General features: G+C 39.7%; 1 protein-coding gene across 2 annotated transcripts; it reads left to right on the plus strand.

The window, feature by feature from the left end:
- Positions 1-501: 501 nt before the first annotated feature.
- LOC115057170 (CTD small phosphatase-like protein) lies at positions 502-14,339 on the plus strand. Of its 2 annotated transcripts, XM_029524067.1 has the most exons (8): positions 502-1,236; positions 8,216-8,373; positions 8,611-8,643; positions 9,628-9,729; positions 10,324-10,380; positions 10,831-10,923; positions 12,749-12,934; positions 13,770-14,339. In XM_029524067.1, the coding sequence occupies exons 1-8, from the start codon at positions 1,161-1,163 to the stop codon at positions 13,893-13,895; spliced, it is 831 nt and encodes a 276-aa protein (XP_029379927.1). In that variant the 5' UTR covers positions 502-1,160; the 3' UTR covers positions 13,896-14,339. The 2 variants fall into 2 exon arrangements, with proteins under 2 accessions (XP_029379927.1, XP_029379928.1); XM_029524068.1 differs by lacking the exon at positions 8,611-8,643.
- Positions 14,340-15,570: the final 1,231 nt, after the last annotated feature.

The raw sequence follows: 15,570 nt of genomic DNA on the forward strand, positions 1-15,570 counted from the left end.
TTATGTGGATTTATTGGAAGCAGAGCGGGGATAAAATAGAGCGGAACTAGAAATCACCTACTCAAAAACTGAATGCAATTGATGTGGCTGCGTCCAAGTGCAGGTGTTGCTCAGTATGTTGTCTCCGTTAACAGAGGCGTTTTCATCATTCCTCCACCAGGGGGCGCGCCCGGCCTTCCAAACCATCAGCTCTCAAACCCGCTGGGCAACAACACGCACTGAGGTTTTGGGGATCATATTAAGTATTTGTTTTGGTCCTTGAATAAGCTGTCATTTGCCCCCTAGATTGTTTCAAAGCCGTAGATCGGGTCCAGCGTGTACAGTTGCTTTAACCATATTACGTGTGACTGCTTCCTTCGATGCCGATAACAAAGAGCTATGATTTGTTTGGTGCGGCCAGCAGTAATTACAGAGCAGAGGCAGCTTGAGCCGCCCAGCTGCATCATCTGAGCAATGTAGTGCGGCGAGCCGGAGCTGCTGCCTGAGAGCACCCATCACAGAAACAAACCGCCCCCTCCCTCTCCGAGAGCCCCCGCTTCAGAGGCAACTCCAAATACATAAAGCCTCCATGTTGCACGGGGACCGTAGGGCCAGTAGAAATGAACTGTGTGCCTAGAAGTGTCGGCGAACTTTGAAGAACTTCGCGTTTGGTGCGTGTTTTTTTTTTTTTTTTTTTTCGGACAAGAAGGAGTCTCCGACAGGCTTCCCGGGGTTTTCGGCGCTGTTCCGCACACGGCCTCACCATTTGGATGATCGGAGCTTTTCAGCTAACTCGCTAATACAAGCTACTTGCTAACTTAAGCTAGTTAGCGATTTAACGTCGGTTGTTTTTGTTTTTTGTTTGTTTGTTGTGTGTGTGTGTGTGTGTGTTTTTTTTAAGCCACACACGCTGTCGGTTTTGCCCATAAAATATTTGTTTGTAGCGATGATATTTTTGGGCGAGCCATAAATGACAGCCATTTACTGGCTTCCCTTCACCACCGTGCTTGCTGGCTGGCTATCCCCGCTGCCCCATTCCTCGGCCACGGACGGTCTCACGGCTCTGCGGGCTAGCTGCTCACCCTCGACCTGAACAGCTAGCGGAGAGGAGCTAGCAGGCGAAGCAAGCGCGCTAGTACGAACAACGTTGTGGGAAACAGCAGGAATAACCACCCGTCTAAATGGACCACATGTCCATAATAACCCAGGTCTCCAACCCGAAGGAGGAGGAAATAATATCTTTTAACCAGGAAAAAGGTAAGAAGGAGCCAGTTGTGGACGAATAACTAATGCTAGCTAGCTAACTACTTTTCTCAACTGACGTTAGCGTTTAGCTCGCGCTTGCTAGCTACTCTATTTATTGAAAACACCAGTTGCCTGTTGGACAAAAACCTGGAAAAACAACACGCGTTAGCTAAACTCGTAGTAAGCAACAAGTTTATCAGAGGCCTGAATAAGTTGTCTAGCAAGCTTAACATTTGTTTGTTGCGCCTTCAGTATGAAGAGCGCTCCAGTCAAGAAATGTGTGGGTCCAGTTAATAGTATAAACATATATGTTGTCCAATTGCAAATGTTGCCAGTAAAGCATTTTATTCCGAGCTTTCGCTTCTAAATATCTCGACTTGTTGTTTGGATACGTAAGTGGCGTAAATGATTGTACAGGTGATTGATTTCATGAATCACGATCACAAGAGGCTGAGAAGTTGGCCGTGGTTGGGTCTGAGGGACAGCCAAGTGCTCGTTGGGACAGAGGAGGGCTGTCAGCTTTGAGAGATGTGGAACATAAAATGTCGAGCGAATCGACGCAGCATTTCTCCTCAGATGTGAATCGTGAATGTAGCAGAGGCCAGCATGTCTGTGGTCGTTTTGTGGGACTGAGAGATTTACATAGAAGTCAGGCACTGACTGTGTTGTAAACATTGAATGTGTCAGACGAAGATCGTGTGCTGATTATCTGTGTAGTGTATTATCCAATGACACTGACAGCCTAAAATGGTTAGTATAATTTCTACCGCTGGTACAATCGTTACTTTGAGTGGGAATTTTCACTCCATAATCATTAATATTAACAGGGGGTCTCAGATCTGTGTCTCTTCTTAGGAATGATCCTGAGTGGAGGTTAAATCTCTCCTTTAAGACCATACCAGCTAATGTACTTCATTCATTCCCATTCTTTGAACTGCTCTGATGCTTTCTGGGTCACCCAAGCCCATGGGATGTGGATCAGTATCACATCTCAAACTTCATTTGTCATTCCATTAGTAATGTGAGAACTTAAGTCTTTCAAGCTTAACAATGCATTCTCCTCTGAGGGTACAAAAGTATCCCCCAGAAAGTACCTTGGATTCTGTCATGAACATATGTGGGTGTTATAAGAGATAACCATTGCAGGTATGTAGAAGTTATGGGACACTATTTGCAGTGCATGGCTGTAAAAAATATGCAGCTCCAACAGCAAACGTACACACATTACAAACAAGTTTTTATGTTTCAGTAAGAATATTTTCAGTGCAGTTATTTTTGCAACATATGACAGGGTGTTTTCAAAGGCTTGCTGTTGTTTTATAAATCATAATTTAGCCCTTGGTGTTTGTGTTATTGTGTTAGGAAAAAGTGAAGTAATTTGGGGTTAGTTGGTATAAGTAGTTGAAATGTTTAGCCAATTGAGTGGTAGGTTCACAGGAAAATTCCCCTGCTAATGATTTAAGTAACTTTCCTGTACAAATGCCAGACCATACAGACTCTTACTTCATGAAAGCAAATTTGTTGTGGGGTTCTTTTATTGTGTGTGTGTGTGTGTGTGTGTGTGTGTCTTTGAAAATTCTTCCCCCCTTGTAACCAGTAGTAAGTGTAAATCGGCAAATGTGAGGCACCATGTTGAACATGTGATACGTGTATATAGACTGTTTATAAATTGGTGAATTAAAAGATTGAGAAAATGATGGTTTTCTAAGTTTAATTTAGTAATTATGGGTATATGTTAATGCTTGCATTGATTTATGAGTCTGAGTTTGAGTGCTCTGATGTGTAAGCCACTTTTCCAGAAAATTATTTTTGTCATTATTGAATCATTTATTCTAATATTGACAAGTTAGCAAGTAAGCATCTTAATCAGAGACAGCGGGTCAATTTATCAGTCGTACCTCTATGAAAATCACACCTAATGCTTGTTATCTGTAATGCGAAATAAAGTAGAGCAGTAAAACTGCTGATTGATTCACTTCTCAGTTTTTCACTCAAGGGTGAGACACAACAAAATCATCCCATGGTCATATATTGTCATCATTTTAGAAATTGTTTGGCCGTGTAATCGCTATGATATTATGGGTAACATTTTATAAACATTAATGATTGAATTTGTTGGGCATATTCATGAGCTGTTATGCCAAAATTCAAAAAGTTACTGTATTTAATTTATATTTAAGAGTTTAAAAGACTTAATTGTACACAATTCAGTCATTTTAATACATAGACAGTAAAATGTCTTTTGTAAATTAAATAAAATATATCCCATCCCAGCAGCTGTCTTGAAGGAATTTAACAGATAGTCTTCAACTGCTTGAACAGGCTCCAAACTGTCTGGACAAAAATTGACCACCTTTGCTCTCAATGTTCCTTTACTGGCTGTCTTATGACATGTGCCTGCCTTTCACACTGGTTTGGCTGCCAAGCAGCAGCCTAAATATAGAATTGCTGCCCTGTTGGCCAGGGCACCACTGACCTCGAGGCCAAGTATAACTACTTGCAAAGATGACAATGATAATGTTCTTCATTCTAGCAATTTTTATGTAGCTTAGTTTGGGGACTTCATTTTCAAACTTGGAATGTTGAGGCTGTGGGCTTCGTGGGTCTCTTCTCTTATTTAGGTTTTCATTGGTGTTGACGAAGTGGGGTCTCAACTATTTAAAGTCAAAACTCTGAGACTGTTGAACCGAGACTTTAATGCATCTGTGAAATGAATGGGTGCCTCTTACATGATCCATTTACCCTTTTGATAAAGCTACAGTCATAATCTGAGACGTTCCTTAAGATTGATTTATGTATGGTGGTATGTATTGAGCATTGCAGTTGTTCAATGATGGTCACAATATTTAAACCATATAGTTTTTTTCAGTATTTATTTTTTGCCTAACAAACGTGTCTAGTTTTTTTTTTTTGTTGTTGTTGTTGCTTCTGCTGTAGATTTTCAACAACTACCAAGAAAATTGTGTTAAACCTATTATCGAGAAAATTACATAAAAAAAAATTGCTGGAACACTGTTATTCATTTTATATTTTAGAGGTTTGGCTGCCTCATTTTCCCATCTTTCTATGTGGAGTTCATATCTTCATTTTATCACACATGCAGGTAAATTCATTTTGTCCTAATCCAACATTATCTATAGACTGAGATGCTTGTAGTGTCTCCATTGCTCATCTATTGAGAAACCACTTGGTTAGAGCAAGTACTCAGTCATTAGACCCTCTATGTTCATCTTCCTTTTGTCATTCACCTTTACTGAGAATACAGATACTTTTTAATGGGGGGGGTGGTGTAATTTCTCTTATGGAGCTGCATTTGTCTGTAGATTAAAAGAATAGACACTAAAGTCTTCTGGATGATCATATTTACTATTTATTTATACTTTTTGTAACGTAAGTTCACTGAGAAATATGCTTGGTGCTTCAGCCAGGAGTATTTTAAGATACACTGTTCGGCTTAGATCAAGGAGTGTGGGAGTGAGTAAACTTGCTGGTATACAGGACTAACCCAAAATCCAAAATTGTGTGTTGTGTCAACAACCACAAAGCTAACCACGTGTCAAGGACATGATGTGCACTTCTGAGCTAGAGAGAAAATGACTGAGCTTTTGGGTACTTTACATCGTGTGACCCCTGCTGAAGAATGTTGTAAAGCCTACAGCTTAATATTTGATAATATCTTTATATGTGGACAGCCTAGTTCTGGATATACAGTGCTTCAAAGGAATAAGACTAAGAGGAACAGCACAGGAAGTATTTTGTTCCCACTAAATCGTCAGTTTTGGACGATTGGACTGAACCACAACAGCAGGGTCAACCATTCAAACGTAAATATCTGATTTACCGAGTCATCAAGCTGAATGCAGTATGACCATGATCATTAGGTTGGACCGTTGGTCAGCTAAGTGAGTTTTGGGATTTACATTCTTGACCATTTGCCCTTTAAAATTTGTTCATTTAAATAGTGGTTTAATTTGATGGAATTGTCTGATTTGTAACCATCTTACTTTTCAGAAACCTTAGTGCCCCCCCCCCCCCCCCCCCCCAAAAAAAAAAAAAAAAAAAAAAAAAAGAAAAGAAAAAAATATGACACATCCAGCAACATCCTGGATAACCCATAGCTTATTACCTTAGAGGACAGTTGCCAGTGCTGCTTGGCAAGTGAGAGATGCATCTCCATGTGTCTACACTGTACAGAGTCTTGCAGAGCAGTACTTTATTTCCTTGCAGAGGGGCTGTACTTCCTGAAAGATGGAATTAGAAATATTCTGTTGGTTCTAGTTTTCTCTGAGTGGTCATTTTACAAATAATGGCCAATATAGCTGAAATCATTACACTGGTGTTTTAACTTTTGTGTGCTGATTTTATTGATCTATTTATTTATTTTTAGATGATACTTGTCAAATCTTGACATGGTCTTAATAGGCTGCATTTCATACATTATTTCATACCTTCTCCTGTTTTCTGACAACAGAAATAGAAAAACATGTTCACAAGTTAAAGAAGTTAAATGGTTGAATCTGGCTGATATAATGCAGAAGGCAAGTACAAAGACATGCTGTCAGTTTTTTACAATGGTTCCATAACTGACTCCAGCTTCATCCTCAATCATTGAACATACACAGTCACACAGCATATATATATATATATATATATATATATATATATATACATACACACACACATACACACACACACACACACACACATATATTGGTTAAAACTTAGGAGTTGAAATATGCTGTTGGGAAGGTATGAATAAAAGTACTGGAATTTGACTTGTAGCTTCTTTCGGTTAACCCTCTCATTAGAAAATTACTACCCGCCATCTATTTGAGATGAGTGTTGTGTTTGAGGCCCAGTTCCCCTCTGTTCATGACTCTAGTCCTGGGAGTTCTCTGAGGGTCTTTGTGCAGGAAATAAACACAGAAGCCAGTTGTAGTGATGAGTCACAGGAAGCTCACAAACTGCTTAGTGTTCCAGTTTACTGTAATACAGTGATGAATTGACAAGATTAAATCCAGTTGCAAAGTTCTGTAGAATTTTTTAACGAGTTAAACCAAACCTAATGTAAGTTTATTACTTTGCAGTGAGTTGATCATTGCAGTATTATAAAAAGTGCTCAAGGCTGCTTTCTGATTCTGGAATAACTTTTTAAGGATCATCCAGTTTTATTCCTCTTCCCAGTTAGCACCTGCAAAAATGCCAATGCCCCTTTTTTGTTTTGGACACTTGATAAGATCACAAGGAGCTTTCCTGAGGGATTTCATATGAATTACACCAAAAATATCAAAAACAGTGACCGATTTTTAATTTACAAAAATTATGGAAAGTGCAAAGTCATTTTTAATCTGTTCTTTTATAAAACATGCCAGTTCTTTAATCTTTTATGCCATTGTATGGCAAAATGGTTGGACCTAAAGATGAACTTATTAAACACTGCTGGATAACAGTGAAGATCACCGTAGTCTTACCAATTACATATTTGGCAAAGTTTACATGGTAAAGCTGGGAAAATTTTACACAAGTGCATTTTATGTATAAAATTATATTTTATATCCAAACGGTCAGAACATTGTGTCTGTGAAACAATGTTCTGGGAGATAAAAAGAATGCTCAACACATCTTCAATGCAAGGTATGATTGTTAAAGATGGCAATTAAATTTACTGTATCATAAAGCATTATATAATAACAGCATGCGACTACATTGCTGAGCAATTTCATGTGTTCAGGTTTACTTACTCACTGAATGTTTTGATGTTTTTCTTGTTCATGGCTGCATATTGTACTTCACTTGTCTAGGACAGGGTTTTCCTGTCATTGAGAAGATGTGACCAGCACAGTATGCCTACACTCATAAATAGGAATTAATGGGAGTGATGGAGAGATGATAGAGGGTAGACAATGTTTCACACAGCTATGATTCTGTTGCGATTCTGTCTGTGTTTGATACCTATGACTATATACTATATATATATACCTATATATATATATATATATATATATATACTTAGACCTGTGGAATACTGAATTGAAACATTCTGCGATATAAATAATTATTTTCTTGGGAAAATGCTTTGCAAAGTTCGAGATACTTCTGGAATTTATATTGGCTTTTCAAAGTCTCTTGTTCAAAGTAACTTAGTTTTTAATGTAATTTTTAAGCCAAATTTATGAATGTATTTCTTCATGCAGTGTTTCCTTGTGGATATTTGTTTAAGTCCAGGAGAACAGAGTGGCGTAATATGGCAGTGCCAAAACACATGACATAATGCTATTTGCTCTTCAGCATTCTAGTTGTTTGAGCTAAGGGGGTAAGCAGGAGGGGCTAGTGGGTGGAGAGGAATGCAGCCTTGTATAGGCTCTTTGGGGTCTGAGGGCCTCCCACCTCCTCCCTCCCCTCGTTTCTTGTGCATGTCCAGGCTGCTTCAGTCACTCACCTGACAGCTGAAACATGGGAGGGAAACGAAAGGAAGCGTTCAAAATGGAGACTTGTCAGCCAATCAGGATGAAGGGAGCCACATCGGGGCAAAAAGAGGGGAGGAGTGTGCAGCTTCCAAGTTGTCGCTATTAATAAAATCTCAGTGTCTGATTTAGGCGCTGCTCCATAGTCCTGGAATGAGAAGCGATTTGCAATCAGAGCAGAGTACGCTCTGAACTGTCGCTATGTATGACTGATCAAGTCACAAGGCCAGCAAAGTTATTTTCTGATCGGTTCTGCCCGGACTGGTCAACAAATCCAGAATTAATACCACTTAATCACACTGTCAAGGTCTCACCTTTTGTTGTGATACAGTGTAGCTCACACCATAGTGGTCACAAAGAGAGTTGTGATGAACTCATGAGTGTTTTCTCAAAAATTTAGCACTACCCACAATTTACCATGTAAATACCCACCAGTTTCTGCCTGGTCCATTAATACAACAGAACACTGATTTGCATGTCAACTTATCCCCCCCCCCCCCCCCCCCCCCACTTTGTCACTTTGATAGCATCGCAGTCAAACAGCAGCCTCAAGAAACAGAGGAGCCGGAGCATCTTCAGCACATTCTTCTGCTGCTTCCGCAACTACAATGTGGAGCCACCAGCCACCAACACTAACACCAGCTCACTGCCTCCACCTGTTGAGGAAAACGGATCGCCTCCTAAGGTGAGCTGCTGCACCACTATATACTTACTGTCCAAAATGTGTAGATGTTAGAATATTCCTGTGATTTAAACATTTTTTTTTAATCTCTCTTAAATTGTCTCTGTCAATTGTTTTCTCTTTATCTCCTTTATATCCATGAAACTTTCTATTTTATTTATTTTTTTGTTTTCTTTGTTTTTATTGTTCCTACCCCTCACCCTGTTTTGTATGTTTGTGTCTATCTCTCATGTGTTGTAGTGTGACCAGGTCGAGGTCATCCCTGTCCCTAGTGTATGTATTGCCTTTTTTCTTTTCCTTTGCATGCAGGCTGAGTGGGCTGGTGCTGGCACATCCTGTCTGTGTGGGCTCCAGTGCTCCTCAGAGGGCTTTAGCTCTGCTACCATACTGCAGATCATTTTCAGCCCATCGTAGCACTGGCTGTGTGGAAGGTGTTTATGCACCTATGGGTTTAAGTGGTGCTTCAGTGCCTGATCTGCATGAGTGACACTTGGTGGTTTGTATGCTTTCAGAAATACTGTGACACTAACTGTCTAACAAGCCAAGTCTAAAACTGTTTGTAATAAGTACTGCAGCAGTTTACACACAATGAGTAAATCCATTATTATTCTACTTATCCATGCAATTGAATAGCAAAAACTCCCAGTGAAGCTCCTACACAGGTTTCACCCTTTTCTAAAAAACAAACTAATTGATCCTGTAAGAAAAAACATTAGATCTGATCTGGTAATCTAGCAGTCGGGCCAAAATACTAGTGAAATCATCCACTCCTGACAATATGAAGTGCGATTTCTTAGATCCTTCCAATGTAAATGGATTTTTAATACATCACGCTTCCTATATTGAGGAATAGTACCCACATGACCTGGCACATCACACCTGAACCAGTTTGAGTGATTTCAGTGAAATTGAACTGATTGAGTGCAACAACTTTGCATGAAGAAACTTGATTTAACTCAATAGATAAAATATTTGAATGGAGGGTAAGGTATTTTAGCAGGAGAATGTCTGGTGATGAAGAATCCAATATGGTGCGATTATGAAGGCTCATTAAACACATCATTTAGGATGTGGCTTATCTCAGCTACATTGTTACCCATGGAGATGCTCTTCCTAACGTGGTGTCAGCTTTTCTGCTCAGCTTTACATATTAATTTATCCAGTTATATGTTTGTAACAAGCTCTTTTCTGTCTTTTTCTCTCTGACACATTTTCTCTGTCCATGTATTTGACATAATCTGCCTTTCCTCCCCACAGCCACCAGCCAAATACCTCCTACCAGAGATGAAGATATCCGACTATGGCAAAAAGTGTGTGGTGATTGATTTGGATGAAACGCTAGTCCATAGCTCATTCAAGGTAGGATTTATTTTTGATGGTCTGTTCTGTTTTGAAGTTCATTATTATTTGACTGCTTACCTACATTGCCATAATTTTTGTCGGGGCTCAATCAGGTAACATTCAGGAAGTTAAAGTTGTGGTCATTCACATGGTCATTATATCAACAAAGCCAGCAAGAGACGCAAGTGCAAGAGAAAAGTGTGTACTTCAGTGAGCACAGGGTCAATATCATCTGCTTTAGCATAAAACCAGCATGATGACTAAAAGACTGAAGGACAGCTGATGATGAAAAGTCACAGGGGGCAACACTTGAATTGAGTGTAGAAGCCACTATGCTCCCTTTCCTGCTTACACCCCCCTCCTCCTTTCCCCCCCTCAAATCCTTCTCAGTGCATCTGGCTAAGGATGACTCCTGTTGTCTAGAGTGTGAGATTAGTGCAGAGGTTACAGTCAGTATCCTTAGGGGATTTGTTTTGGTAAAACAGAGACCAATTACCTTCTGTTAAAATGTGAATTGCAGTTTTCTAAGTGTAAATGGTTCGACCTCTGCTGGTGAGTAGAGGTACTAAATTGACAATGAGTAACACTTGATTATGTTGTTGCTTCTTACAGCCCATCAGCAACGCTGATTTTATTGTTCCAGTGGAGATTGATGGTACCGTTCATCAGGTACTCTAACCACAACAATAAAACATTATTAATGAAAGTTAGTTGCACAAACACCATTTTGTTCCTATATGAAGATCTCGAAGAGAGATTGGCTGTGATCCAGTTCAAGTAATCCAGGATAGGCTGTGTGTATCATGGTTGGCCTATTCTTGATTACTTGCCCTTGGTGGCAGCTACTGGACTGGCGAACAGACATGAGTGGATGACAAACTATGAATGACATCTAAGTCTTTTAAAGGTGACAGTTAATAGGCCAATGTGTGTGTATTTTTTTTTATTTTATTTATTTATGATTTTTTTTTTTTTTTTTTGTAAAGCTGTTGTTGCACATAACAGTGCATTGTCTTCATAGTGCTATAAATCACATTAATGAAAACAGGAGTGAAATGTGGACCTCATATAAAAATGTTATTTTCTAATCAGCATTAAAATCTTTGGTGTTTCCTTTAGGTGTATGTGCTGAAACGACCCCATGTGGACGAGTTTCTTCGAAAGATGGGAGAGCTATTTGAATGTGTGCTGTTTACAGCCAGTCTTGCCAAGGTAGTGTTTTAGGCCTGGATATTTTTTCTCTTCTGACTTTTGTTCAGATTAAAAACTCAGTATCATTGATGGGAAATTGAATGCCTCCTATTTCCTTTTTCTGATGTGTACTTTTTTCAATCTCTTTTTGTAATGTCTGAATTTTCACACTGTCCCTAATTTGCTGTCCATCTGCATCTTTTGCATCTTAGCCAATACAGCATGGGTAAGTTTAAAAATGTAGAATCAGTAACATGCAGAGAGATTTCCGGGATGTCAAATGTTCCTCGTGCTGAGTTAAGCGGCAGAGTTAGGTTTTAGAGCTTTTTGTCCAGAGTAGAGTAGTATTTCCTGAGGCATCTTCCCTGTCTGGTGAACTCAGTTGACCTGCTCTGCTTCCTTTTGGAATAATAGTATAGTATATAGATTTGTCTTTTTTTTTCTTCTACTTTTTCCCATTTCGTAAGCATCGAACACAATGATGGTGTATTCAGAAATCAGTGATAATCCTTCATCTTTCCACATTTTTTGGTATTACAGTATTATTGAATGTTTTCCCTCATCTATTCACACTCAATGCTGCACAATGATAGAGATGTAAAAAAGAACACAGTTTTAAAACTTAATTAAAGGAAAATGTGTCTCTGCTGGGAATTTCCTCAACTCTGCTCAGTATTCTTGCTGCTGTTACTGAATAACATCTCCATGACATGTATTTCATGCTTCCCCTTTTACATGGTATTGAGTAGTAGATGGGTGGACATGAGACAGAATTAAGGCCAAAAGGTTCAAGATAAGTTTCATCAGACCAGAGAATTTAGTTCCTGTGTCCGTCAGGTTTTTTGTTTCATGCTGTTTTCCCTGTGGAGAGGCCTCTGTCTGACCACCCTGCTGTGATGGTCCCTATGGTATTTCTCCATCTGCACACATGAGCTAGAGCTCAGCCAGCATAACAACTTCTTTTAGCAAGGTCCTTCTCTCCTGAAGGCTCAGTATGGTCAGGCAGCCAGGTCTGGGAAGAATTCCAAAAGTACTTTTGTTTAAAAAAAATTATGAAGTGCATTGTGCTGAAGGGACTCTTCATTGCAGTGTTTCTGTAGCCTTCGCCAGATCTTTGCTTGGTAATAATGATGTCTTTGAGTTCTGTAGGCAAATACTTAATCGCCATGGTTTGGTTTTTGTTCTGATGGTCTTTTGTGAAAATGTGTATCAAGAGGTGGTTACAAATCATCTTAGATGGTCACAGAGTGGAAATCTCAAAGATTATCAAGAGAAGTGTGAGACATCCGAGCTAAATTGCAATTACGTCACTGTTTCCATTTAAATACACTTGCGAGTATTAACAAAAAAAATAAATCACAATGTCATTATTGAGCGTAGATTGGTGAATGGCATACAATACAACAGAAGAGGCTCTAGTTTGTCATGTATACATTGCGTCTATGTAGAAATTGCTTTGTTGTTTCATTCATTCATTTATTCACCTTCTACGGCTTATCCATTTTCGGGTCGCGAGGGTGCTGGAGTCAATCCCAGCTCACACTGGGTGAGGGCGAGGTACACCCTCAACAGGTCTCCTGTACATCATAGGGCCAACAACCACTCACACTCAGACCTACAGTCAATTTAGAGTCACCAATCAGCCTAAACATGATGTCTGGACGGTGGGAGGAAACCTGCACAGACACAGGGAGAACAACTCCACACAGAAAGGCCCCAGGCCGGAACTGAAACCACGACCTTATTGTTGTGGGGCAACAGTACTAGACAATATACTGCTGTGCTGCACACTTTGTTGGTTAATTTGGCTGTAAAATTCTGAATATGTCTAATATTTGTTCTGCAGTACGCAGACCCTGTGGCAGACCTGTTGGACCAATGGGGTGTGTTTCGAGCAAGACTCTTCAGAGAATCCTGTGTTTTTCACAGAGGAAACTACGTCAAAGACCTCAGCAGGCTGGGACGAGAGCTCAACAATGTCATCATTGTTGACAATTCACCTGCCTCTTACATCTTCCATCCCGAGAACGCCGTGAGTCTAAAAGCACATACAGAGCCTTTACAAGCCAATAATAATGATGTGTGTATGCTTTGCTTCCCATCAAGGAGACTCAGTCTCCATATTTTTGCTTTTGTTTCCTTTTTTATACTCTGATCTTATATAAGCTACAGTTCTGAAAGAATATCAATTCTGAAAATAAGAAAATATGATGCAAGGTGTAACTTATAAAACTTAATGGTATTAAAAATAGATCTGTAGATTATTGGTACTGCCACTAGATGTCACACTAGACCAGCAGTATCTCAAGCCTAAAGAAATGTCCCAACAGCCACACCTCTTAATTTCTGTTAGGCCACAAAACCCCATATTTAGTGTTCAGACAAGGGTCATACAAATGACCCTCGGAGCTGGTAAAAGCACAAAAAATCCACTAGATGGTTTTAACGGTTCACTGGCTCAATGGGATTTGATTCAGTAGTCTTAGCATAAAGTGGTTTCTTCATTTTCACTTGAGATCTGTTGCTTTCATGTGAAAGCTGCTAACTTCACTATTTTACCTGTTTGGGTTATGTCTTTGGACAGTCTGTTCATGAAAGTGGAGAGGGACTCAAATGCACAAAAACACACATACATGCATGAACATGCAGATGATCCCAGGCTGACAACCAGAAGAGTGAGACTCGGGTTACAACACACACAGAGGGTGTCACTTTTTTCTCTGCTCAGGATGTCACTCGGTGGTTTTGTGCTATATTATTGTTTAAAATCTCATTTACAGAGCACCAAAAACATAAAAGTTACTTAATGTCATGGTTGTTTTGGCAGAACAGAAGATGACTAGGGTATGATTTCCTCTTCTGATCAGGTCCCAGTCCAGTCCTGGTTTGATGACATGAATGACACAGAGCTGCTGGACCTGCTGCCTTTCTTTGAGGGACTCAGCAAAGAAGAGGAGGTTTATGGAGTGCTACAGAATCTAAGAAGCAGGTAGCAGGACACAACACAGCACCCTCTGTGCTCTCCATGCTCCTCTCTGTCAATCTCTGCCCCTTTCAGCAACCACATCTCTCAGACTCAGGCAGATCTTCCCACATGCGCCCCTCTTGTCTCTGCCCCAAGGGGACGCCTTGGAGTCTCACTGTGGAAACTTTAATCCTGTCTGTGCTCTCATCTCCTGGAGTCTGGCTGCCTTCTGCGTGCCATCAGAAAAAAACCCCACTTAATAACCCAGGAGCACTGTGTCTCACAAATACCACACCAGAAAGTGTACAGAGCGTCCTAAGTTGGTAATATGGGGGACAAAAATGCTAAGAGATATGAACTCTGGTCTTTATTTTCACAACAACAAAGTTTTACTATTCGGATAAGTGCTTATTTTAAAAACCAAAAAAAAAACAAAACATCTTTTGTCTGAACCATCTTTTGTGGTACCACACAGAAGTCTGAAAATATTTTGTCCTCGTATTGTTGCTATGCAGGCAGTTTCTGGTAGTCGAAAGGACTGTGATTCTCTTTTCTTACCGAATAAAGTGCCTTGTGTGAATGTTGTTTATATGGGGAGATATTTTGTACATGGCATATTTCAAGAGTATTTCAGTCTTTTCACACACAATATGCTTTAAAGTGGACACAGAAGTATCTTTATACAAAAGTTTGACTTAAGTTCTTTGATCGTCAAAGGCTGGGTAAATGTCTCCATACTATTCTTTTTTTCCCAGTATGCTTGTGCCATTACATAGATGTGATTTTGTTTCTTTTTGCTTTGATTACATGTAGAATTAGTTACTTTATTTTAGACAATGGAGTACTTTGCAATTTGTGTTTGATGGTTTTGATCTGAAACCTCAGATAAAATTGTGCCATTTGTTTTTCTGTTTCCTACATCCCCCTATCTCATCTTATTATTTGCCAAATAAGGAAATTATTTTTAACAGGATTCATATCTTTAACAGGGGTTCAGGTGTAATCCATTAGTATAGAATCATAGGTTTTATTCTTATGACAAATAGTTGTCAAATTCATTTGTGTATTTTTAATGCCATGAAGCTCTTTGTTGTTGTTATACCTGTCAGATGGCTAGCTTTTAGCCCTTTTTTTTGGCACACAGTTAAGTGGCACAGCTCCACATTTAGGGGAATCATCTTTCTCCAGTATTTTACACATTTTCAGAGGTGTTCCTCTTGTTGTTTTAAATGGTCTGGGATCTCACAGTAAATGGGTCGAGTGCCACGTTTTTATGTTTGTCATTAGGTTAGTGTCTTTTAAGGAATATCAGATAGTATCAGATGGAGTCTGGACAGTGTGGAAACTGCACCATTTCCTCCTGATTTAAACATGGCAGAGACCTGGCCGCGTCCAGCCCTGATGTAAAACCAGTGGAGATGGTGTGTGTTGTTTCCCCTCCTAGACTTTTTAACTGCTCTTCACCTCAGTGCCTACCCTTGAGAGGAGCCACGCAAACCGAATGCTGCAACATTAGCTACTATGGCAATAAACCTTTTTTGGGTGTAATTCAACCAGAGTGTTTGGTTTGTGTGTCTAGAGCACTTGACAAGGCCAGTAAGGATGGGTTCATAAGAGTAATGTGGGCCAGGTCATCACAGTGAATTTCACCGTACATTTCATTTTGATCCAATAACTGAACTCACACATTATCTATACTTGCT

Source organism: Echeneis naucrates, chromosome 17 (genome assembly GCF_900963305.1).
Source record: "Echeneis naucrates chromosome 17, fEcheNa1.1, whole genome shotgun sequence".
Lineage (NCBI taxonomy): Eukaryota > Metazoa > Chordata > Actinopteri > Carangiformes > Echeneidae > Echeneis > Echeneis naucrates.